We start from the raw sequence: 25,526 nt of genomic DNA on the forward strand, positions 1-25,526 counted from the left end.
CTACACTCCAGCCTGGGTGACACAGTGAGATCCTGTCTTAAAAAAAAAAAAAAACCGGGTGCAGTGGCTCACACCTATAATCCTAGCACTTTGGGAGGCCAAGGCAGGTGGATCCCCTGAGGTCAGGAGTTTGAGACCAGCCTGGCCAACGTGGTGAAACCCCGTCTCTACTAAAAATACAAAAGTTAGCAGGGCGTGGTGGCGTGGGCCGGTAGTCTCAGCAGGAGGCTGAGGCAGGAGAATCGCTTGAACACAGAAGGCAGAGGTTGCAGTGAACCAAGATCACGCCACTGCACTACAGCCTGGGCGACAAAGGGAGACTCCAGCTCAAAAAAAAGAAAAGGAAAGAGAAAACTACAGTATCATCTACTTTTTAGATTTTTAGGTAATTTTTATTTTGAGGTGATTGTACAAATTATTGATAAATTTATTTTAACAGTAAAATTTTAAGAAATTGTACATAAAAATTTATTCTATACAGTCATAATAAATAGTACAGAGAGATCCTGTGTTCCTTTCCCACTTCTCTAACATTGTGCAAAACTGTAGTAAATGTCACAACCAGATGATGACATTAGTAAAATTCAAGATACAGAATATTCCCATCATCACAAGGATCCCTTCCATTGCTTTTTTATAGCTACACCCACATCCCTCCCATTCCCAGTCTTTCAACTCCTGACAACCATTAATCTGTTCTCCATTTCCCTAATTTTGGCATGTCAAGAATGCCAAATAAAGGGATTCATAGAGCCTTTTGGGATTGGTTTTTTCCACTCAGATTAATTCCCTGGAGAATCATCCAGGTTGTTGCGTGTACCAGTAGTTCATTCCTTGGCCAGGCACAGTGGCTCACGTCTGTAATCCCAGCAACTTTGGGGGGCTGAGGCAGGCAGATCGCTTGAACCCAGGAGTTCAAGACCAGTCTGAGGAACATAGTGAGACCTCATCTCTACAAAAAAAAAAAAAATTAGCCAGATGCAGTGGTGCGTTCTTGTAATCTCAGCTACTCAGGAAGCTGAAGTGGGAGGATCGCTTGAGCCTGGGCTGTAGTGGCTGCAGTGAGCCAAGATCGCGTCACTGCACTCCAGCGTGAGTGACAGAGTGAGACCCTGTCTCAAAAAAAAAAAAAGTACTTCATTCCTTTTTATTGAAGCCGGGCTATGGATGTACCACAGTTGGTTTATTCTTCCATTAAAAGACATCTTTACTGTTTCCATTCTTTGGCTATTACAAATAAAGCTGCTACAAACCTTCATGTACAGGTTTTTATGTGAACATGAATTAACATTTCTCCAAGATAAATGCCCAGGATTACAATCACTAAGTTGTAAGTCGTAGTGCATGCTTAGTTATTGAACAAACAGCCGAACTGTTTTCCAGAGAGATTGTACTATTTTACATTCACACTGGCACTGTATGATCTTGTTTCTCCACATACTTGCCAGCGTTTGGTGATGTTACTTTTTTTATTATAGCCATTCCAATAGATGTGTAGTAATGTCTCTTTGTGGTTGTAATGTGCATTTTTCTGATGGCTAATGATGTTGAAAATCTTTGCATATGCTTGTTTGCCATCTGTCTATTCTCTCTTTTCTTGGAAAAGATAGGATCTTGCTATGTTGCCCAGGCTGGTCTTGAACTCCTGGGATAAACTGATCCTCCTGTCTTGGCCTCCCAAAGTGCTAGGATTTCAGGCATGAGCCACCATGCCTGGCCCCTGTATACTCTTGGGTGAAATGTCTGTTCATATCTTTTGTCCATTTCGTAATTAGATTGTTCAGTTTTTGTTAACTGTTGAGTTTTGAGAATTTCTAATGTATCCTAGATACCAGTGCTTTGTTGGATATGTAGTTTGCAGATGTTTTCATCTTTGTTTGTTTGAGACGGAGTCTTGCTCTGTTGCCCAGGCTGGAGTGCAGTGGTGTGATCTTGGCTCACTGCAACCTCCGCCTCCTGGGTTCAAGCGATTCTTCTTTTTCAGCCTCCCAAGTAGCTGGGACTACAGCCACTTGCCACCACCCCCAGCTAATTTAATTTGTATTTTTAGTAGAGACGGGCTTTTACGGTGTTAGCCAGGATGATCTGGGTCTCCTGACCTCGTGGTTGACACCCCCTTAGCCTCCCAAAGTGCTGGGATTACAGGTGTGAGCCACCACGCCCAGCCACCTTTCATTATTATATTTATTTATTATTTTTGAGACAAGGTCTCACTCTGTCACCCAGGCTAGAGTAGAGTGGCATAATCACAGCTTACTGCAGCTTCTACCTTCCAGGCTCAAGCAATCCTCCCATCTCAGCCTCCTGAGTAGCTGGGACTATAGGCATGTGCCACCATGCCTGGCTGTTTTTTTTCTTTTGTTTTGTTTTTTTGAGAGGGAGTCTCACACTGTCGCCCAGGCTGGAGTGCAGTGGCGCATTCTCAGCTCACTGTAACCTCCGCCTCCCAGATTCAAGCGATTCTCCTGCCTCAGCCTCCTGAGTAGCTGGGACTGTAGGTGCGTGCCACCACGCCCAGCTAATTTTTTTGTATTTTTAGTAGAGACAGGGTTTCACCATGTTAGCCAGGATGGTCTCGATCTCCTGACCTTGTGATCCACTCACCTCGGCCTCCCAAAGTGCTGGGATTACAGGCATGAGCCACTGCGCCTGGCTTGTTTTTGTTTTTGTTTTTGTTTTTGTTTTTGTTTTTGTTTTTGTTTTCTGAGACAGTCTCACTTTGTCGCCCAGGCTGGAATGAAGTGTTGTGATCTCAGCTCACTGCAACCTCCACCTCCCAGATTCATGTTATTCTTGCAACTCAGCCTCCTGAGTAACTGGTACTATAGGTGCCTGCCACCACACCTGGCGAATTTTTATTTTTTTAGTTGAGATGGGGTTTCACCATGTTAGCCAGGCTGGTCTCAAACTCCTGACCTCAAGTCATCTGCCTGCATCTGCCTCCCAAAATGCTGGGATAACAGGTGTGAGCCACCAGGCCCAGCCACCTGGCCTTTTTTTTTTTTTTTTTTTTTGAGATGGAATTTTGCTGTTGTTGTGCAGGCTGGAGTGCCATGGCATGATCTGAGCTCACTGCAACCTCCACCTCCCGGGTTCAAGTGATTCTCCTGCCTCAGCCTCCCAAGTAGCTGGGATTACAGGCATGCACTGCCATGCCCCGCTAATTTTGTATTTTTAGTTGAGACAGGGTTTCTCCATGTTGGTCAGGCTGGTCTCAAACTCCCAACCTGGGGTGAACTGCCCACCTCAGCCTCCCACAGTGCTGGGATTATAGGCATTTTTTTTTTCTTGTATATAATGCACTATTTCTCTCTGGCTTCCTTCAAGGTTTTTTGTTGTTGTTTTTTTGGGGGGGAGGGTTTTGTATTGAGTTTTCTGAATTTGTTTATGATGTGTCTTGGCGTACATTTACTTGGGTTTATTCTGCATGGGGTTCTTTATGACTTTTTGCCAAATTTGGGAGATTTGTAGCCATTATTTCTTTTTGCCAAATTTGGGAGATTTGTAGCCATTATTTCTTTGAATGGTTTTCCAGCCCCTCCTTCTGCCTTCGTCTGGGACTCCGATGACATCAATATTAGATCTTTTGTTATTTCCCTGAGGCCTTGTTCTGTCTTCAAGTTCACTAATTTCCTCTGTCTTCTTTATTCTGCCATTTAACCCATGCTTAAGTTTTTTTCTTTTGCTTAGTGCATTTTTCAGTTCTGAAATGTCTATTTTATTATCTACATCTTCTCTTTGCTGAAACTTTCTCATTTGTTTCAAGCATGTTCATAGTTGTTCGTGGAAGCATTTTGAGGATGCCTCTTTTAGAATCTTTGTCAGATAATTCTAAGTCTATGTCATCTTGGTATTAGTGTCTGTAGATTGTCTTTTTTTGTTTTTGTTTTTGTTTTTGAGACGAAGTCTCACTCTGTTGCCCAGGCTGGAGGAGTGCAGTGGCGCAATCTCAACTCACTGCAAACTCCCGGGTTCAAGAGATTCTCCTGCCTCAGCCTTCCAAGTAGCTAGGATTACAGGCGTATGCCACCATGCCAGGCTAATTTTTGTGTTTTTGTAAAGATGGGGCTTCACCATGGTGGCCAGGCTGGTCTTGAATTCCTGACCTCAAGTAATAACACCCACCTCAGCCTCCCAAAGTGCTGGGATTACAGGTGTGAGCCACCACCCCCAGCCAAGATTATCCTGGCCCTTGATGTAAAGAGTGATCTTTGACTTACAACCTGGACATTCTGGGTGTTATGTTATGGACTCTTGATCTTGTTTAAATCTCTAAGTAATGCAGTCTTCCTCTGCTGGGGCAGGGAGGGGCTGCTTCCTCATTGTTGCTGGGTGGGATGTCTTGGGGAAGGGATTCCTTGTTATTGCTGTATGGCTGTAAGAGTTCCCCATTAGGCCTTGGTGATATCACTCTGCCTGGGAAGGGAGGGGTGCTGCTTCATTACTGCTGGATGGGATTGAAATCCAGACTCCCTGCCTGGTCTCCACTGACTTATCAGGGAGTGAGTTGGGGAGGACTCATTATTCACCAGGTGGGGATGAAAGTCCCTGATCTCTATTCTGACATCAGCTAAGTGGAGTGAGGAAGTTTCCTGTGGAGTTTGGCTGCAGTAGAGCAATTGTTCTTTAAAACTTTAAAAGTGTTCCATCTTGCTGCTCTTTTCCTGGTCCTTTGGCTAGAGAGAACAGGTTTCTGTTTGTAGTTTTCTTTGTCTACACCTATTGGCATTTCTGGATTGTAGGCTTCTCCGGTACCTAGGTCTGAGACATATGAAGCAAAAAGAAAATCAAGGACTCAGTACTCGGCCGGGTGTGGTGGCTCATACCTGTAATCCTAGCATTTTGGGAGTCTGAGATGGGCGGATCACTTGAGGTCAGGAGTTTGAGGCCACCTTGGCCAACATGGCAAAACTGTCTCTATAAAAAATACAGAAATTAGCCACGCATGGTGATGTGCGCCTGTGGTAGTCTCAGCTACTTGGGGGACTGAGGTAGGAGAATTATTTGAGCCCAGGAGGTCCAGGCTGCAGTGAGCCAAGATCATGCCACTGCCCTCCAGCCTGGGCAACAGAGCAAGACCCTGATAACAACAACAACAACAACAACAACAACAAACTCAATCCTTTCCTTGGGTCCTCTGGTTCCTAGCCAGTCTGCTTCCTTCTGCACCCTTCAGAGTCTTGTTTTGTCTTAAATGTAATGCCTCATGTTTTTGGCTATATTTAGCAGGAAATAGACGTTTTATATATGCTTTAATGAGATGTTGAAAAATTGTCCTGCTTTCCGTAAAGATTTAATATCAATACCTTTTAAAAGGGCCTATCTATCTACACCCTCCCCAGTCAACCTATTTATACCACTTCAGTCATGGTCATTTCTGATGCTGTGGGACCACGTCTCGGGGAAGGGGCAGAACAGTCTTCAGACATATACTGAAGCATACTCAGGGATCCGATCAGAGAGGTGTCAGTCCCTACCAGTGGTGACGGCCCATGATTGGTGAACTAAAAAAGCTTCTGTGCTAAATGATGGAGACAGCCTACTAATGTTTTGGAAGTTACCAGTTGACCACCACTCCGAATTAGCTAATGTTTAGGTTTAAATATCTTGGAAACTTGAACTTTTTTTTTTTTTTGAGGCAGAGTCTTGGTGTGTGTGTGTGTGTGTGTGTGTGTGGTTTTTTTTGAGACGGAGTCTCGCTCTGTCGTCCAGACTGGAGTGCAGTAGTGCGATCTCGGCTCACTGCAGCCTCCACCTCACAGGTTCAAGCGATTCTCCTACCTCAGCCTCCCAGGTAGCTGGGAGGGACTACAGGCGCCCGCCACCATGCGATGCAACTAATTTTTTTGTAGTTTTAGTAGAGACGGGGTTTCACCATGTTGGCCAGGCTAGTCTCAAACTCCTGATCTCAGGTGATCCACCCACCTTGACCTCCCAAAGTACTGGGATTACAGGCATGAGCCACCATACCCAGCCATTTCTTTAGTCATAGATACACCTTCAAGTTTTCAAAGTGCTTTCATATTTGTGTTACAATTACAAAAAGACATTATGAGGAGGTTAGGAGTAATTACTGTCTCCACTTTATGGCCCAGGAAAGCTCACAGGGTGACTTGGTGTCACGAGGCCTCTGTGCCTGTAGGCTCAATAATTGTTTCCACTAGCAACCAAAAAAAACTTTGCAGTTTAAAAGTAATCCTCACTACTTCCCTGTCCCTCAGCTTTTGTGTAATCAGGTGTCACTAGTGAAAGATACTAAATTCTTTGAGATTCTCAGCCAATAAGGGAGAATTGATGGCTGTACTCTGTATATGAGTTCTTTGTATTACTACAAAAATAATTGCAGGCATGAGATAACAGCCATAGGTTTGTAGCAAATGTTGTGTTCATGATTCATCAGAAAGACTGAGTCCGAAACTGAAAAAAAGAAAGCGGATGAGTTGTCCTTTAAAATGGTTGCCAGCTAACACTCATAGGGTATAAGGATCATGTAATGATGTGTAGATTTTTTTCCCTCAAAGATTCATTTGCTGAGAAACAGCAGACTGTTTTTGCTAGGTCTTGCCTTTTTAATTACCCCTCTACCTAGCCAATGTCATGTTGATAGGCGTCAGTAGGTGGTTTATTTCCCTCATTCTTTGTGTCCTGGGATAGGATGCCTCCTGCCCAACTGGGGAAATTCAAGGCATAGACCTCAAAAGCTTCATGTTTCAGACAGAACCCTATTTAAGTATATCATTTCCTAAGGGCAGGGCATTTAACACCTGAAAACTAATTTTCCTTTGGTTTTTACTTTTTCTCTTATTTTTCCCAAATGTATGTGTTTATTCTTGTATCTTGAAAATAATGAATTACAACTTGTATCATTTTCTTTTTTTTTTTTTTTTTTTTTTTTTTTTTTTTTGAGAAGGAGTCTCGCTCTGTCACCCAGGCTGGAGTGCAGTGGCCAGATCTCAGCTCACTGCAAACTCCGCCTCCCGGGTTTACGCCATTCTCCTGCCTCAGCCTCCCGAGTAGCTGGAACTACAGGCGCCCGCCACCTCGCCCGGCTAGTTTTTTGTATTTTTTTAGTAGAGACGGGGTTTCACCGTGTTAGCCAGGATGGTCTCGATCTCCTGACCTCGTGATCCGCCCGCCTCGGCCTCCCAAAGTGCTGGGATTACAGGCTTGAGCCACCGCGCCCGGCCTCAACTTGTATCATTTTCATGTGCAGTGATAAGTTCAGTTACATTTTTTCTTACACATTAAAAAAATAACTATTGAGATGTAATTCACATATATACAATTCACCATTTAAATTGTAAGGCGAATGTTTTTCAGTATATTAGAGGATTGTGACACCATCAATACAATCTAGTTTTAGAGCATTTTCATCCTCTCCTCCCAAAAAGAAAGCCCTGTATCCATTGAGTCACTCCTCATCCTCCCCTCATTCCTCTGCCCCAGCCCTGGGCAACCACTAATCTACTTTCTCTCTGTATAGATTTGCTTATTCTGGAATGTGATATTATTATACGTATATAGGTTTTTGTCCATGAGTCCTGATTTTAACTCCCATAGCTCTTGTTATTTCCTAAGTGACTAAAATAAGCTTGTATTTTGTTAAAGTATTTATCCTTGGTTCCTGAAGTAGCTTCCAAACAGCTTCAGAGTGATAAAAGTGAAAGACAGTCTTTCGTTATGATGTTGGGGTGCTTTAGGCCCCAGAAGCAGGCCTGTGGCACTCCTTTCACCTGCTGCTTTTTCTCCCCAAGGGAGGCCATAGAAACTAAAAATATACTCTAATATTCCTCCACTGTTCTGTCTTGGAGCCGGCCGTAAAGAAATTCTCTGACCTACCTTGTCTGATTATAGGTCACAAGACACCCACTTCAGGAGTCCTGCCTCACACGCACAGGAAGGATCCTACACAGTGAGACCAGGAAGAATCTGAACAAACAGGCCTGGCTGGGTTTCCCCACTCAGTCTGTTGGTGTTAGATCATACCCTTTTTGTCTGATCACATATCTACGTGGTTATCTATGCTACAGTCATGCGTATCCAAAGAAGTCTCCATAAAAGGCCCAAGATGATGGGGTACAGAGAGCTTCTGGATAGCTGAACATGTGGAGACTCCTGGAGGGTGGCATGCCTGGGGAGGGTATGGAAGCTCCGTACCCCATCCAACACCTTGACCTGTGCAACTCTTAATCCACATCCTATGTTATATTCTTTGAAAAAAACAGTAGATGTAAGTAAGTGTTTCCCTGGGTTCTTAGAAATTTTTTGAACCAAAGGAGGGGTTCTTGGGTTCTGCAGTTTCTAGCTGGTTGGCCAGAAGTACAAGTAAGACAACTGGGGACTTGCTATTACATCGGAAATAGGGGCAGCCTTGTGGGATTGAGCTCTTGACCTGTGGTATCTGATGCCGTCTCCAGGTAGGTAGCGGCAGACTTGAATTGCATTATTGGTAGGGAGAATTCCTCACACATTTTGTCACAGAAATCTTCTGTGTTAATTGTTGTGTGAGAGCAGAGGAATAGACTCATAATGTCTTTTGCATCTGCTTCTTTTTACTGAGCATAATGTTTTCAGGGTTCCTCCAGGTGGAGCATGCACCAGCACTTCCTTAGTTTTCATTGCAGAATGCTGTTATATTCTATAGATATAACATGTTTTGCTTATCCATTCATCAGTGATGGACATTTGAGTTGTTTCTACTATTTGACTTTTACCAATAATGCTGCTGTGGGCATTTGTGTACAAGTTTTTTGTGGACATACATTTTCATTTATCTTGATTATATATCTAGGAGTGGAATTGCTGAGTTATATGGTAACTTTATGTGTTTATTGGCTATTAGTATATCTTCTTTGGAGAAATGTCTATTCAAATCCTTTGCCTACTTTTTGATTGAGTTGTTTTTTATTGTTGCATTATGAGAGTTCTTTATATATTCTGTATGTAAGTTCCTTATCAGATAAGTGCAAATATTTTCTCCCATCTATATCATTTCTTTCTTAATAAGTTATTTGAAGCACAAAAGTTTTTTATTTTTTATTTTTTTGCTTGTTTTGAGACAGAGTCTCACTCTGTCAACCAGGCTGGAGTGCGGTGGTGCAATCTCAGCTCACTGCAACCTCTGCCTCCTGGGTTCAAGGGATTCTCTCCTGCCTCAGCCTCCCAAGCAGCTGGGACTACAGGCGTGTATGACCACGCCCAGCTAATTTTTGTATTTTTAGTAGAAATGGGGTTTTGCCATGTTGGCTAGGCTGGTCTCGAATTCCTGACTTCAAGTGATCTACCTGCCTCAGCCTCACAAAGTGCTGAGATTACAGGCGTGGGCTACCGCTCCTGGCCAAGTTTTTTATTTTGATGAAATCCAATTTGTGGTTTTTATTTTGTTGTTTATACTGGTGGTGTCATAACTAAGAATCCATGGCCTGAGCCAAGGTCACAAAGATTTACTTCATGAAAGTTGTAAAACTTCTAAGTATCTTACAGTTTTATCTCTTACACTCAGGACGTCGATCAATTTTGGATTTTGTATATGACTGTGCGACTTCATTCTTCTTTACACATGGAGCTCTAGTTGTCCCAGCACCTTCAGTTGAAAAGACTGTTGTTTTCCCCACTGAATGGAGTTGGCACCTATTTAAATAGAAACATTCTTTTAAACCAAGTTTGTCCAACCTCAAGCCCGTGGGCCACATATGGCCCAGGACAGTTTTGAATGTGGCCCAACACAAGTTCGCAAACTTTGTTAAAACATTATGGATGTTTTTGCAATTTTTTTCTTTTTTAAGCTCATCAGTTGTCGTTAGTGTTAGTGTATTTTATGTGTGGCCCGAGACAATTCTTCTAGTGTTGCCCAGGGAAGCCAAAATATTGGACATCCCTGTTTTAAACCAAAAATCAAAACACTTGGATATTTTGGACAGCTCAGAGGCACTTTCAGAAAAAGCGTTTTAAACAATTGAATGTCTCTACCAAATAACATACTATTCTTAAAGTTGACTTAGTATCAGTTACAGAATTCTAAGTTGAATTTCAAGACCTAATGTTGACTGGCCTGCAGTTTTCCTTCTTGTATTTAATATATTTTGTTTGTTTTTTATTTTTTTAGAGATAGGGTCTCGCTCTGTCACCCAGGCTGGAGTGGAGTGGCACGATCATAGCTTGCTGAAGCCTTGACCTCGTGGGCTCAGGCAATCCTTCCACCTCATCCTCCTGGGTAGCTGGGACTACAGACATGTGCCACCATACCCTGATAGCTTTTAAATTTTTTGTGGAGACGTGGTTTCACTGTGTTGCGCAGGCTGGTCTCAAACTTCTGGCCTCAAGCAGTCCTTTTTTTTTTTTTTTTTTTTTTTTTGAGACAGAGTCTCGCTCTGTCGCCCGGGCTGGAGTGCAGTGGCCGGATCTCAGCTCACTGCAAGCTCCGCCTCCCAGGTTTACGCCATTCTCCTGCCTCAGCCTCCCAAGTAGCTGGGACTACAGGCGCCCGCCACCTCGCCCGGCTAGATTTTTGTATTTTTTAGTAGAGACGGGGTTTCACCGTGTTAGCCAGGATGGTCTCGAACTCCTGACCTCGTGATCCGCCCATCTCGGCCTCCCAAAGTGCTGGGATTACAGGCTTGAGCCACCGCGCCCGACCTCAAGCAGTCCTTAAGTCTTGGCATCCCAAAGTGCTAGGATTATAGGCATGAGCCACCGTGCTTGGTTTTTAATATCTTCTTATGCCATTTTATGTAAGAGAGAAAGGTGAAGAACGGGTATTTACCAGAATTGGAAATCTGCATTAGTGTTGGCTCTGTGGGTCTGTCAGAGTGTGGACAGCAAACAGCTGTCCTGGCTGTTCCTGGGTGGAGTTGGGGATGTTGAGCCATCTGCTGGAGGGCACTTCTTCCCATGAGTCATCTTAAAGGAAGTTTAAAAATCTCAGCTGGGCATGTGGCTCACGCCTATAATATCAGCACTTTGGGAGGCCGAGACAGGCAGATCACGAGGTCAGGAGTTTGAGACCAGCCTGGCCAACATAGTGAAACCCTGTCTCTACTAAAAATACAAAAATTAGCCAGGTATGGTAGCACGCACCTGTTGTCCTAGCTACTCGGGAGGCTGAGGCAGGGGAATTGCTTGAACCTGGGATGGGGAGGTTGCAGTGAGCCGAGATCATGCCACTGGACTACAGAGCGAGACTCCATATCAAAAAAAAAAAAAAAAGTCTAGCTGTCCTGGCAGCTCTGCTGGGCAGCACTTAACTATTTGTCAGATTCAGTGACTGTGGATAGCAAAATGTCATGATTTACTTAAACAGGATCATGTTGAAGGGGGCACTTTGGGAAGAACAGATGAAATGGGTGTTTTACAGTTGTCAGTTTGGTACCTGTTAATTGGGCTATTGCAGCAACTGAATACTGATAGTTAATGAGGTGATGCTATTGTTTTCTGGTAGAAAACCCAACTCAGAGGCAATTGGGTGTTTAATGTTGCCTAGATAATGACATTAAAGGAAAAAAAAATGAATGTTTTCCTTTGAGCCTGAGAAATAAAAAAAAAAAAAAAGCATAAAACGAAGCAACAGTAGTATTTTGCTGTCAATGTTAGGGCTTTTTGTCTCCCTTAAATGTGTCAGTGGAAAAACTTGGAGTGTAGTTGGAGGTAGGAAGAACTACTGAATTAACTTAAAACTTTTGATTTCTAAAGTAAAAACCCAGGGGTAAAGATTGCATTCCCTGATTATATCCAGAATATATTGTTTGTTTACCGTTAATTTGTAAGGAGCAAGTTTTTGTTTGTGTTGTTTGTTTTTAAAGAATATGTTCTGCTGTTTCTCCTCTTGCTGACCTATCTCTTCTTAGTGGAGCAGGACACTCTGAGCCCTCTCTCGGTGTCCCTAATGTGTATCCTGAGCATATATGGGCCAAGAGGAAGGTTCCGATACATAATATAGAGGATATTTTATGTAACAATTCACACTATGTTTCAGAGCTTTGGGTAGCTGTGGACATGGGGTATAGTTCCAACTTTACAACCCGGGCGCCTGCTTTGAGACAAATTCATGAGCAACCATGTAGGCCAGCAAGCACCTTTTTTTCCCACAGGCAGCATCCTTGTGAACTTTCCTCTTGGATCCTGACTCTGCTGCTAGTAGCCTGTGACCTTGGATGAAATTAAGGGAATGGAAACTGACGCTATCTGTAAAGTGAAAGAGCTGGTGCCTGCCTTACAGGGAACCTCTGGGTTTATGCATGAATCAGATGTGTGGAGTTACTCACCATGGAGGACCCAGGGCAGGCAGGCATTATTGAACTGCTCTGTGTGCTCTTTTCAATCTTTGCAGGGCCCACCCACATCTCCCTTGCTCAGACCTGGCTCCCCATGGCTTATGAAAGGGGGCTGAGTGCAGGAGGTGGCGGGCGGGACACCGGACATCCCTCTGTGGCTTTTCCTTACCCTTCCTAGTACCATGAGATTCTGGCTCTTCCCATCTCTGTTTCTGCCTATGGGTCCTTCCACATGCAGTGCCTCCTCTTCCCTCCTTCCCATCCATGTCCTTTTGCCCTGAGACATACCCACCTGGAAGGAGCCCGTCCTCTCACAGGTCTGCTGGCATATTCTGCACCTCTAAAGTACTCAGTGTTTCCTCTGCAATCTTTTCTGTGTTGTTTTCCCTCTGCTCAAGGGTGAATTGAGAGTAAGGAAAGTATTTTTCTAATTTCTTTGTATGTTCCGTAATATCGTAAGTACAGCAGGTACTCAGTAGTTTCTGGACAGATAAGAAAATGTTTTTCTTATTCTGCAATTAATCCTAATCCTAATTCTAAATTAATTAATCCTTGTTGCCTTTTTTCTAATTGTTTTATATATATATATATATAATATGTAAATTTAAAGAACATGGTATGTTTGTCATCTCAGCCCTTAAACTAGATTTAATTTTATTTATTTATTTATTTATTTATTTATTTATTTATTTATTTATTTATTTTGAGACAGAGTCTCACTCTGTTGCCAGGCTGGAGTACAGTGGTGCAGTCTCGGCTCACTGCAGCCTCTGCCTACCAGGTTCAAGCAATTTTCCTGCCTCAGCCTCCCAAGTAGCTGGGTCTACAGGCGCACACCACCACACCCAGCTGATTTTTGTATTTTTAGTAGAGATGTGGTTTCACCATGTTGGCCAGGATGGTCTCGATCTCCTGACCTTGTGATCCACCCACCTCGGCCTCCCAAAGTGCTGGGATTACAGGCGTGAGCCACTGAGTCTGGCTGAGATTTAAATTTTTAAGTGAAGATGGTAATATCTGCAACTGTGCACTAACCTTTATTGGGCTAGCACAGGCATCCTGTGTTAGTAGGTGCAAGAGTGTGTGTGAGTTTCACACAGTCACGGCTCTGTTGTGCGTGTGAACTGGTGGCACTGAGCAGGTAGTATTCTTGTGAATGTATTTATAGGCCAGGGTCTTTCTCCTCAACAGTTAAGAGTTGAACAAGTTTTGTTTTTTTGTTTTTTGTTTTTTTCTAGTACCTTTTTTTAAAAAATTATCCTTTCTCTAGAGCATCAGGATCTAGTAGCCTTGTCTCTTAAATGCTCATTTTTAAAATCTTTCTTTCTTTCCTTTTTTTTTTTTTATTTTTTATACAGGCAGTTGTGAAAAACTTCAGGACAAAAATGTTTCATTTAAGGACTTGTGCTGCTAAGTTGAGGCCGTTGACGGCTTCCCAGACTGTTAAGACATTTTCACAAAACAGACCAGCAGCAGCTAGGACATTTCAACAGATTCGGTGCTATTCTGCACCTGTTGCTGCTGAGCCCTTTCTCAGTGGGACTAGTTCGAACTATGTGGAGGAGATGTACTGTGCTTGGCTGGAAAACCCCAAAAGTGTACATAAGGTAAGGCTCGCAGGGCCGTGGGTCTACCTCATGTTGGTGCGTTGGCCTGTTCCCGACTGGTCACCAGGTAAGTGTGTGCATCCTGAGGAGTCAGCGGGCAGGCAGGCAACTGAAGCGCCGTACCAACCACCGCATCTGTATCGGACCCAGCATGGCCCCAGCAGAAGCCATGGTCCCTGGATTGGCATCCAGCGGTAGACACTGCACTTAACTCTACAAGGATGTGAAGAAGCATGTGTGTGACCCTCCAGAATCTCCGCAAGGGCTGCTTCAGGATGAAGCCTCTGAAGAAAGAAGAAAGAAAGAAAGAACGTGTGTGGAAAAGAGCAGGACCTTAGGAAGCTCCTCCATTCTGTCTGGAGAGGATACTTTCATATGTAACATGCCTTAGTCACCTCATGTAATTTCTGTATGAATGGCCTTTTAGATCATTATGTTCCTATTTTTTTCCTGTTTGTTTCTAACTTTTCTGTATTACATATAAGGGCATTTTCTAAACTTTTCACCACATGATTGCTGATGTAAGTCATGTCTTGTTTTTTTTGTTTTTGTTTTTGTTTGTTTTGTTTTGTTTGAGACAGAGTCCCGCTGTTGTCCAGGCTGGAGTGCAGTGGCGGAATCTCGGCTTGCTGCAACCTCCGCCTCCTGGGTTCAAGAGATTCCTGTGCCTCAGCCTCCCAAGTAGCTGGGACTACAGGCACACATCACCACGCCTGACTAGTTTTTGTATTTTTAGTAGAGATGGGATTTTACTCTCTTGGCCAGGCTGGTCTCGAACCCCTGGCCTTAAGTGATCCACCCATCTTGGCCTCCCAAAGTACTGGGATTACAGGCATGATCCACCACGCCTGGCCAAGTCATGCCTTGTGACAGAATTCCTTTATTCTATTTTGAGCCAGTGAATTTTTTTTGTTTGTTTGTTTGTTTGTTTGTTTTTTTGAGACGGAGTCTCGCTCTGTCGCCCAGGCTGGAGTGCAGTGGCCGGATCTCGGCTCACTGCAAGCTCCGCCTCCCGGGTTTACGCCATTCTCCTGTCTCAGCCTCCCGAGTAGCTGGGACTACAGGCGCCCGCCACCTCTCCCGGCTAGTTTTTTGTATTTTTTTTAGTAGAGACAGGGTTTCACCATGTTAGCCAGGATGGTCTCGATCTCCTGACCTCGTGATCCGCCCGCCTCGGCCTCCCAAAGTGCTGGGATTACAGGCTTGAGCCACCGCGCCCGGCCTGAGCCAGTGAATATTTATAGGTTTCGCTAACCACTCCTTGATTTTCAGGGAAAGCAGCCAGCCTCCTGAAGGAATTGGGAAAGCAGCGTAGTATAGTAATAAGAGGGTGAGTCCCAGCATTTCTAAGCTCCTGTGCCTCATCTGCAAGAGGTTGGGAGAATGAAAGGAGGTAGCATGAGCAAGGCACTCAGCTCGGAGGCTGTGCCTAGCCAACATTGCTTATCTTCACTGTGAATTTGGCTTTTTTTTCCTACTCTTGAATCTTGGGGGCTTATCGCCAAAAGGTAGTCTGCTTCCACTGGGCTCCTGTTAACAAGCTTTCCCTTTGAGTATTAGTGTAGGAATTGTTTTTTTTTAATTTAGCTAGGTGTGGTGGCACATACCTGCAGTTCCAGCTACTTCACAGGCCGAGGCGGGAGGATTGCTGAGGCCCAGGAATTCAAGGTTATGGTGCACTATGATGGTGCCACTGCACTCCATCCTGGGCAACAGAGGGAGACCCTGTCTCTGAAATTTAAAAAAAAAAAAAAAGATGCAGGGGGGCGTATATTCCCGTGACTGCTGGGCCACCAGGTCCCATTTTTTCAGGAATGCCCCTTTGTCTCAGCCTTATTGCCCAGCAATGGTGGGACTCTAACCCAATCCTTCCCTGTTTCCATGGCAACCTAGGAGCAGCATTGCTTCCTGGGCAAGGTGAGACCTGGTTTTCTGTAAGAAATCTGTAGTTTATTTCCCTAGTCTATAAACAAATTACCCAAAAGAAGTGCTCTGTGAAACTGGCCCCTGCTTTTAATGTCATGGATGTTACTGAAGACTGTGGTTGCAGATTGTGGCAGATTTCACACACACACACACACACACACACACACAACTACAGCTGTAGATTATATCTAGAATAAAACTGAGCCCTGAGGTTTCAGAATCAAGGACTGTTATGTGCACAGGCCTATTCTTTTACCTTCCTTTTCTCAAACATAACCTTTTCTTGGAACCAACCAAGTTGTTTTCAGTGATGTTAGGATTTGGAGTCAGTAGCTCCTAAATGACAGTGCCTAGTGTCTGAAAGGTGAAGAGCACCTGGCTGAGACTGCATGTCCTTGTGAAGGTTTGGTCCTCAGTGATTCATGGGTAAGAGGTGCACTCTGTGAGCGGTGTGGCCACAGTGCTGTGGACACTGGGCCTGCTGCCATCATAGCTGCTCCTGCTGGAAGCTTTTGAAGATGGTTTTTGTCAGGGCATGCTGGCTTTGTGTCTTTTTGCCTGTTTCTGTTGGCAGGAATCTCCAGGGGGCACAGTGTGGTACTCACATGCATGCCCTACTCCTCCCTGCTTGTAGAGGGGAGGGGACAGGATGGTTAAGTCAGTGGGCGTGCCCTCCAGCAATCCCGGTTGTCATCTGGCAGGGACTTCTTCACTCCTCTGCCATCCCAGACGACAAGGTGGGTCCTCTTTAAGTTGAATTAGGCCCAGTATGTGGTGTGTGCATGTTTTTCTTTCTTTGTCTTTTTTTTTTTTTTTTTTTTTTTTTTTTTTTTTTTTTTTTGAGGCGGAGTCTTGCTCTGTCACCCGGACTGGAGTGCAGTGGCCGGATCTCAGCTCACTGCAAGCTCCGCCTCTCGGGTTTACGCCATTCTCCTGCCTCAGCCTCCCGAGTAGCTGGGACTACAGGAGCCCGCCACCTTGCCCGGCTAGTTTTTGTATTTTTAGTAGAGACGGGGTTTCACCGTGTTAGCCAGGATGGTCTCGATCTCCTGACCTTGTGATCCACCCGTCTCGGCCTCCCAAAGTGCTGGGATTACAGGCTTGAGCCACCGCGCCCGGCCTTTTTTTTTTTTTTTTTTGATACAGAGTCTCACTCTGTCACTCAGGCTGGAGGGCAGTGGTGTGATCTTAGCTCACTGCAACCTCTGCCTCCCAGGCTCAAGCGATTCTCCTGCCATTAGCCTCCTGAGTAGCTGGGATTACAGGCCTGTGCCACCACGCCCGGCTAATTTTCGTATTTTTAATAGAGACGGGGTTTCACCATGTTAGTCAGGCTGGTCTTGAACTGCTGACCTCATGATCCACCTGCCTTGGCCTCCCAAAGTGCAGGCGTGAACCACAGCGCCTGGCTGTGTGCATGTTTTTCAAGGGAGATAATCCATAGCTTTTGTCCAATTTTCAAAGCATGTGTCACCCATGAAAGGTTAGGATCCATAGCCTTAGGGCTATTTTACTTTATTTGTGCTCTTATTTTAGAACACATAGTTTAAATAGAGATAATAATTGTTTAAATAGAGATAATACAATTAGAAGTGCTGTAGGATTTAGATAGATCATCTATCTCATCTTCTGCTTAAACATCAGAAATGTCCTGAGGTTGGATTCCGTACTTATTTTCAGAGAGCTTAACGGGGCCTGCAAGGACTAAACTCATATACAGCAGAAAAGGAACAAACTCAGCATCTTCCCCTCCTGTCCTTTGGCACACTTTCCCGTTGTTATTTTTATTTTTATTTATTTTATTTATTTGTTTTTTTGAGACAGAGTCTCACGCCCAGCCTGCACTCACGCCCAGGCTGGAGTGTAGTGAGGTGATCTCTGCTCACTGCAACCTCCACCTCCTGTTTCAAGTGATTCTCGTGCCTCAGTCTCCCGAGTAGCCGAGATTACAGATACATGCCACCACACCCAACTAATTTTTGTATTTTAGTAGAGACGGGGTTTCACCATGTTGGCCAGGCTGGTCTCAAACTCCTGACCTCAATCAGTGCCCACCTCTGCCTCCCAAACTGCTGGGATTACAGGTATGAGCCACTGCACCCAGCCCCATTGTTACTTTTAAATCTGTGTTATAGTGTTTCTAAGCATACATAGCAGTAGAGAGAAGAGTAGATGATAAACCTTGTGAGGAGACTGGTCACGCAGCTTCAACAGCTGTCTACCTTTTGCAGATCTTTTAAAAATCTGTTCCCTACCCCAGTGACTTTTTTATTTGTTGGTTTGTTTGGGGTTTGAGGAGTAGACACTGGAGTATTTTAAGGCAAATCCCAGACCTGTGTCATTTCTGGCATAAATGCATCAGTGTAACTAACTGATAAGTAAATGTTTTCATAACCACTCCCAACAAACTTTAACAGGCTAATTCTCTAATAGAATTTTCTCAGTCCATGTTTAAATATTTACTCTTCTCTTAAAGCTGTCCTTTTACATTTGTTTTGTTTTGTTTTTTAATTTTTATTTTACTTATTTTTTTACATTTGGTTTTATACTTTATAATTGGTTGTTGTATTCTTTATTTTTAATTTAATTTATTTTTTAATTAAAAACTTTTTAATATAAGTAGGAGTCATGCCTGTAATCCTTACACTTTGGGAGGCTGAGGCAGGAGGATTACTTGAGCCCAGGAATTTGAGACCAGCCTAGGCAACATGGCGAGACCTTGTCTCTATTAATAAAAATAAAATAGAAAATGTTTAAAAAAATAAAAAAATGTAAATAGAGACGGAGTCTCTCTGTGTTAACCAGACTGGTCTTGAACTCCTGGGCTCAAGCAGTCCTCCCACCTTGGCCTCCCAAAGTTGTGGGATTACAGACGTGAGCCACCACACCCAGCCTCTTAAAAAAAACTTTTACTCTTAAAATGCTTAACTGTTATGAAAATTGTATTTGTGGTAAAATATTTTAGCAAATCATAGCTACAAGTACCTTTTTTACCCTAAACCCGCTCCCCAGAGCAGTATCTGGTTAACTAGCTGACCTAGGTCTGTCTCTGTGGTAGGACCATCTGCCATCTCCCTTTTGTTCCTACCTTTGGTCCTATCCTAGACTTTTGTCTCTGTTATAGTCTGGCATTTGTGTTCCTCACTGACCGCTCTTAAGAACCTTCAGCAGTGGCCTGGGCTGTCAGCATATGAAGCCTTCCTCATTAGGGTCTCAGCACGTTTGAGGTCACATCAAATGGTGACATCTTACCTTTATTTATGTCTTTAAGACACAGAGCTAATTTATCCTTGTTAATAATGTTTAAGACAAACAGGTAATTGAGAACTGCTAAGCCCCCATGAGTCTGGGTGTTGGTCTCATTTTGTTTTGTAGGGACAGGTGCCCACTTACAGCTGTAGCATGATGTCAAGTTCCTTGTAATGCATCTGCCAGGTTCTGGCCCTGCTGAGGAGAGCCAGGATTAGGTCCTGAGGGAGTGGAAGGAGCTGGGGCCTGTTCTTCTCCCAACAGTGCCTTCAGCGGCTGCCTTGAGGGTACCATCATTGGCCCTGCTTTTCTTCTAGGCCCTCTTAGCCATTTGGCTTTCCCACAGCTTGCTTTGTACCTCCGGGCTCTTCTTCTGCTCTGTGCCTTCCTCTGCCCTGCCCAGCTCCCTAAAGCCTGCCTCCCTGTTCTTGTTAACTGATGCCCATTTCTTTTTTCTTTTTTTTTTTTTTTGAGACGAGTCTCGCCCAGTCTGGAGTGCAGTGGCACGATCTCAGCTCACTGCAACCTCTGCTTCCTGGGTTCAAGCAATTCTTGTACCTCAGTCTCCCAGCTAGCTGGAATTACAGACGTGCGCCATCACGCCTGGCTAATTTTTGTGTTTTTAGTAAAGACGAGGTTTTACCATGTTGGCCAGGCTGGTCTTAAACTCCCGACCTCAGGTGATCCACCCACCCAGGCCTCCCAAGGTGCTGGGATTATAGGCGTGAGCCACCATGCCTGATGCCCATTTTTTGATGGTTTTTTCTTTTTGTACTTTTCACATGTCAGCTCCTAAAGTGTGTACATGTGGTCGCTGCAGGAGGGAGGGGCTCTATGTGTTCAGATTACAGGTGCAGGGTATTGGCCCACTGCTAAGTCTGGCCTCGATGCTCATCTGTCGACACCGTTCTGCTTCTTCCTTCCATGCTTATGAAACATAGTACTGGTATTTTCTTTTTTTTTTTTTTTTTTGAGGCGGAGTCTTGCTCTGTCACCCAGGCTGGAGTGTAGTGGCCGGATCTCAGCTCACTGCAAGCTCCGCCTCCCGGGCCCACGCCATTCTCCTGCCTCAGCCTCCGGAGTAGCTGGGACCACAGGCGCCCACCACCGCGCCCGGCTAATTTTTTTGTATTTTTAGTACAGACAGGGTTTCACCGTGTTAGCCAGGATGGTCTCGATCTCCTGACCTTGTGATCCGCCCGCCTCAGCCTCCCAAAGTGCTGGGATTACAGGCGTGAGCCACTGCGCCCGGCTAGTACTGGTATTTTCTATGAGTGAAACTAAGTGGAGGAAAAGCACAGATACACACACTGTCCCATTATGGGGTGATATCGGCCTTTTCAACTCTGCAGTGTTGAAACTGCCTTGGTCTCACTTTGAAAAATAGGACTGTGGTACCCACGGTTCTGTCCTGGCTTGGGGCTCCTCCCTTGGCAGGAGCCCTGCTCCAAGTTACCCTCCTAGCTGCTGCATGTGCGGTGAAGGGGCTTCCCACAGTGGGTATGTGGAAGTATGACGTGCTCATAAGGAGATCTGATATGTTCATGTGACAAGGAACAGCTGTGTTGAAAAATCTGCAGAACACTTTGGTGCCACTCAAGTTGTTTATTTCTGGGAGTAATTCACAAGGCATTTTAGGCAATGCCAGTTGGGTGGTTGGAATACATTTTGAGTATTTTAATGTTGTATGTAATTGATTTATGAATGACTTATCAGAAATACATGTAGTCATTCTTCGGTGTCTGTAGGGGATTGGTTCCAGGGCACACTGAGGATTCTAAAATCCAAGGATGCTCATGTCCCTTCTGTAAAATGAAATATAAACTATGCATGTTCTCCTGTATACTTTAAATCATCTCTAGATTACTTGTAATACCTAATACAAGGTAAATGCTATGCAAATAGTTGTTATACTTCATTGTTGTGGCAGCAGTCCCCAACTCTTGGCACTAGGGACCAGTTTCATGGAAGACGGTTTTTCCATGGGCTGAGGGATCAGGGGAGGATGGTTTCGCAGTGAAACTGTTCCACCTCACATCATCAGGCATTAGTTAGATTCTCATAAGGAGTGAACCTAGATCCCTTGCATGCGCAGCTCACAATCCTGTTGGCTCTCCTGTGAGAATCTAATACCCCGCTGATGTGACAGGAGGCGGAGCTCAGGTGGTAATGCTCCCTTGCTGCTCACTTCCTGCTGTGCAACCTGGTTCCAAACAGGCCAATGACTAGTACTGGTCCATGGCCTGAGGGTTGGGGATCCCTGGTTTAGAGAATAATAACAGGAAAAAAAAAGTGTACATGTTCAGTACAGACAGTTTTTTTCCAACTGTTTTCAGTCCACGTTTGGTTGAATCCATGGATGCAGAACCCACAGATATGGAGGGCTGACTGTATACATAAACTGCATGGTCTACGTAAATGGGGTTTCGGCGACGAGCTTTGAAGTTACCCCTTGATGATTTTTTGTTTTTGAAGATTCAGGAGGTACATGTGTGGGTTTGTAACATGGGTAGGTTAAGTAATGGTGGGAATGGGCTTCTAGTATACCCGTCACCCAGATAATGAACATTGTACCCAATAGGTAATTTTTCAACCCTCATTCTTCTCCCACCCTCCCCCCGCCACTTGCTAATCTTTAACTTCACGTGTTAAGAGCAATCTCAGCACTTGTGGCTTTTTATGTTAAATCAGCTAAACTGACTGAGTGCGCCTTCTCCAACTTTAGCACAGTATTTCACTCTTAAGCAGTTTGCATTTATGGTTTATTTAGGGTGATAAAATTATAACCTCTTTGAAACAACAGGAAGCATGAAGCAGCACCCTCTCTTGTGTGGTAGTTTGCAGCTCATGACAGCTGTGTTCGAAGACTGTGCTGAGTGGCGGCTGCAAGAGGAAAAGCAGTCTTGCCCTGTCATCCTAGCAGGATGATTAAATAAGTTTGAACAACAGTTAAAATTCTACCTCTCTCTTCTCTCTCTGTCTGCCCGCCGCCACCCCCTTCTCTCTTTCCTTTGTCTCTCCTTTCTCTCTCTCCCCACCGGCCCTTAAAAATGAAAAAAATAAAAAAAATTAAAAACAGTTTAAATTCTAATAGAACCTACTGAGCTTCTGAAGGGAAGTACATTATGCTGTGCTGTGAAGGAGCCCAACAGGGGCTCACAGTCACTCAGCAGGGGCATGGACGCAGACTTCAGGGCCAGGAGCCAGATGCAGCAAGAAAAGAGCAAAAGTTTGGGTTGTGAAGTAAATGGAGAGGTTCCAAGATCAAACCAAGAGGTGTTTGTTGTGTGCTGTGGGAGCGTGGACCCCTCAGCAGGTAGAAGGAGAGCAAGTTTGAGGATGTGGTGCAGGAGGAGTTGGGATCCCCAAGAGCAGGAGGGACTGAGGCCAGGACAGCAGGCATACGAGGTCACTGAGGCTGGTGGGAGGAGAGAGGGTACTCCAAATGAGGATCACTGCATCTTTTGGAGCTTTTCTTTTTGAGATAGGGTCTCCATTACCCATACTGGAGTGCAGTGGCACCATGGTAGCAGCCTCAAACTTCTGGGCTCAAGTGATCCACTCCCCCATCACTCCTCCACGTCTCAGCTTCCTGAATAGCTGGGACTACAGGTGCACACCACCATGCCTGACTAATATTTTAACTTTTTGTAGAGACAGGGTCTTGTTTTTTTGCCCAGGCTGATCTCAAACTCCTGGCTTCAAGCTGTCCTCCTGCCTTGGCCTCCCAAAGTGCCGGGATTAAAAGCCTGAGCCACTGTGCCTGGTGGATGTTTTTTTGTTTTTCTGAGACAGACTCTCACTCTGTCGCCCAGGCTAGAGTACAATGGCACGATCTCGGCTCACTGCAGCCTCTACCTCCCAGGTTCAAGTGATTATCCTGCCTCAGCCTCCCGAGTAGCTGGGACCACAGGAGTGTGCCACTGCACCCGGCTAATTTTTTGTATTTTTAGTAGAGACGGGATTTTGCCATGTTAGCCAGGATGGTCTCCATCTCCTGACCTCATGATCTGCCTGGTGGATGTTTTTAATGATTATCCTTTTGTACTGTACTTAAAGCAAAAAAAAAAAAAAAAAAAATTTTTTTTGTTGTTTAATGTCAGAAATTAAAGGAAAGGGGAGAGAGATCAAAAATACCCTAATGGGGCCAAGCACAGTGACTCACACCTGTAATCCCAGCACTTTGGGAGGCCAAGGCAGGCAGATCACGAGGTCAGGAGATCGAGACCATCCTGGCTAAGACGGTGAAACTCCGTCTCTACTAAAAATACAAAAAATAGCTGGGCGTGGTAACACACGCCTGTAGTCCCAGCTACTTGGGAGGCTGAGGCAGGATAATGGCATGAACCCGGGAGGCATAGCTTGTAGCGAGCGAAGATTGAGCACTCCAGCGTGGGTGACAGAGCGAGACTCCGTGTCAAAAAAAACAACAACAAAAAAAAACCTTAATGGGAAAGTAGACTCCAAGAGTGAAAAGGAGCAGATTGTTCCAGTGAGTTCCATTCTGTAGCACAGGTGTCCACAGGTGCTTGCCTTTGAGGAAATGAAAGAGCCATACTTTGTAAGTCAGAGGCAGCTCGGCTTCCCCGCACAGTCTGAAGCTGGGTGGCAGTGAGAAATTACTAAAATGTTAGTGCCAGTTTTTCAGATGAAGTCATGTTATTAAAAAATAGTCTGTTTAGTCTCTAGGTTACTGTTCTCTGGCTCCCCTCCCCATCCAAAACTCCCTTGGAGGGAGGTTTGAGGGCTTTGAGATTCTCATATCTCTTCACATCCATGAATGGATCGTGAGGTGAGGAGATAGCTTTTAGAACCCTCTCTTTGAGTGGTCAGTCACGTGGTATTCGGTCTGAAACCCTGTAGCAGGTGCTTTGCATAGCTGAACGGGGGTTCCCCCAAATAGGGTTGCATAATTATTGAGGACAGATGAGGCAGGCCTCAACCAGATGACCACAGGTGACCCCAGATTGTGGGTCTTCCCCACCTCCCTTGAGAGTTGCAATTGTGAGAGCTGATAACATGTGCCATTGTGTGCAGATCTGGGTAGTTTTAAGTGTTCTTATTTCCTGAGGGATGTCAAAAAGACTGTGAGAAAGTGATCACAGTATCTTGGATGTCATCTTTTCATGCAGTGAAAAGTCTGGTTTCCATGAATGTTTGTATAACAAACCACCCCAAAACTTGGCACCAGTGTAGCATGTCTCATGACTCTGTGGGTTGGCTAGGTTTCCCCACTCCTCCCACTGCCAGCTCCCTTGGAGCTGAGGCTCATACCAGGCTAGAAGTTATGAAGGCCTCTGATGTGTCTGGCAGTTTGTGCTGGCTGTTCACTGGGCCCTGCCATCCTCCAGTAGACCAGAGCAATTCCTGCACAAAAAGTCCTAGAGTAGCTCCAGACAGGGAAAGGAAAGGCTGTGGGGCCTTTGAGGCCTAGGTCCAGACCATACACTGCTACTGCCTACCCCATTACCTAGGTTAGAGCAAGTCACAGACAGCCCTTAGGGACATCCATCTGGGGAGAGGAGAAGGTGTGGCCACTGGACAGTCCTCCACAGCCCTTTTCATAATGACCCTGATAGAGCAGCCACCTTTAGTCTAGTGCAGAGTCCCAGCAAATATTCTGATATCAGTAGATTCCATACGGCAGAGCTGAAGGAGCTGTTCTTTGCTAATCTTGGAAGTTTATTGATGTTTTATTTACACCTGTACAGAGAGAAGATAAGAGAGATTGTTCAGAAATATTCTGTCACCTTTAATGACTAAGCATTGCTATAATGGAGCATGTGGTTTCCTTAATTGAAGAATACCTAAATAGAAGCCCATTCTTAACTGGCTTCAGTATCAACAGTCTGTAGTGGCAGCTCAGCAGGCCTGGATTGCAGTGCCCTACCTTGTTTTTGCTTCATAGGCGGAAGGGTGGTAGGTGGTACTCTGGCCTAGTCAAGGTCTGAGCAAGGCCTGCATTGATGGAAGGTGCAGAGTCCAGCTCTACCATCTGCACATTTTCTTTGGAGACTTGTGCTTAGCCCAACAGCAGAAATCATTTGCTGAAGGCTCGGAGGTGGGCATTCCATCCGCAGGTCTCCCCAATAGGGAGTACCCTGTTTGGACGTTCAGGGCAGTGACACATATGGGTTTTAAATCTTATTCAGGAAAGGCTCTGGCCCACACATTTAGGGCCATTTCCTGGGCAGCATTGGAAGGAGTGGCAGAGGTCATGCAGGCCTGCCCTGTGTTGTGTGCAGGAAAGGAATGAGTTGTTGGTCTATACACTGAGGCAGGGATGGGAGGCCTGCCCCTTACAGCAGCACTGGGTGAACTCCAGGCAGGCTGGTCACATGGTGCCCAGCAGCTGACTTTTTATCAGCTTGGCTAGATTAGAATGAGCTGAAAGGAGAGCCATACGCCCGTGTTCCTTGGTTACGTGGTGCCCTGTAGTTCATATTTATAGCAATTAAAAAGCATAGTGTCAGAA

The 25,526-nt window shown here is 44.9% G+C and overlaps 1 protein-coding gene across 1 annotated transcript in view; it reads left to right on the top strand.

Moving 5' to 3' along the window:
• Nucleotides 1-25,526, top strand: part of OGDH (oxoglutarate dehydrogenase) — a 94,705-nt gene that overhangs the window by 1,870 nt on the left and 67,309 nt on the right. The window contains 1 exon segment of the mRNA XM_010374574.2: nt 13,628-13,876. Within this exon segment, the coding sequence (XP_010372876.1) occupies nt 13,655-13,876 (222 nt within the window). The 5' untranslated portion in view covers nt 13,628-13,654.

This window comes from Rhinopithecus roxellana, chromosome 6 (genome assembly GCF_007565055.1).
Source record: "Rhinopithecus roxellana isolate Shanxi Qingling chromosome 6, ASM756505v1, whole genome shotgun sequence".
NCBI classification, from domain to species: Eukaryota; Metazoa; Chordata; class Mammalia; order Primates; family Cercopithecidae; genus Rhinopithecus; species Rhinopithecus roxellana.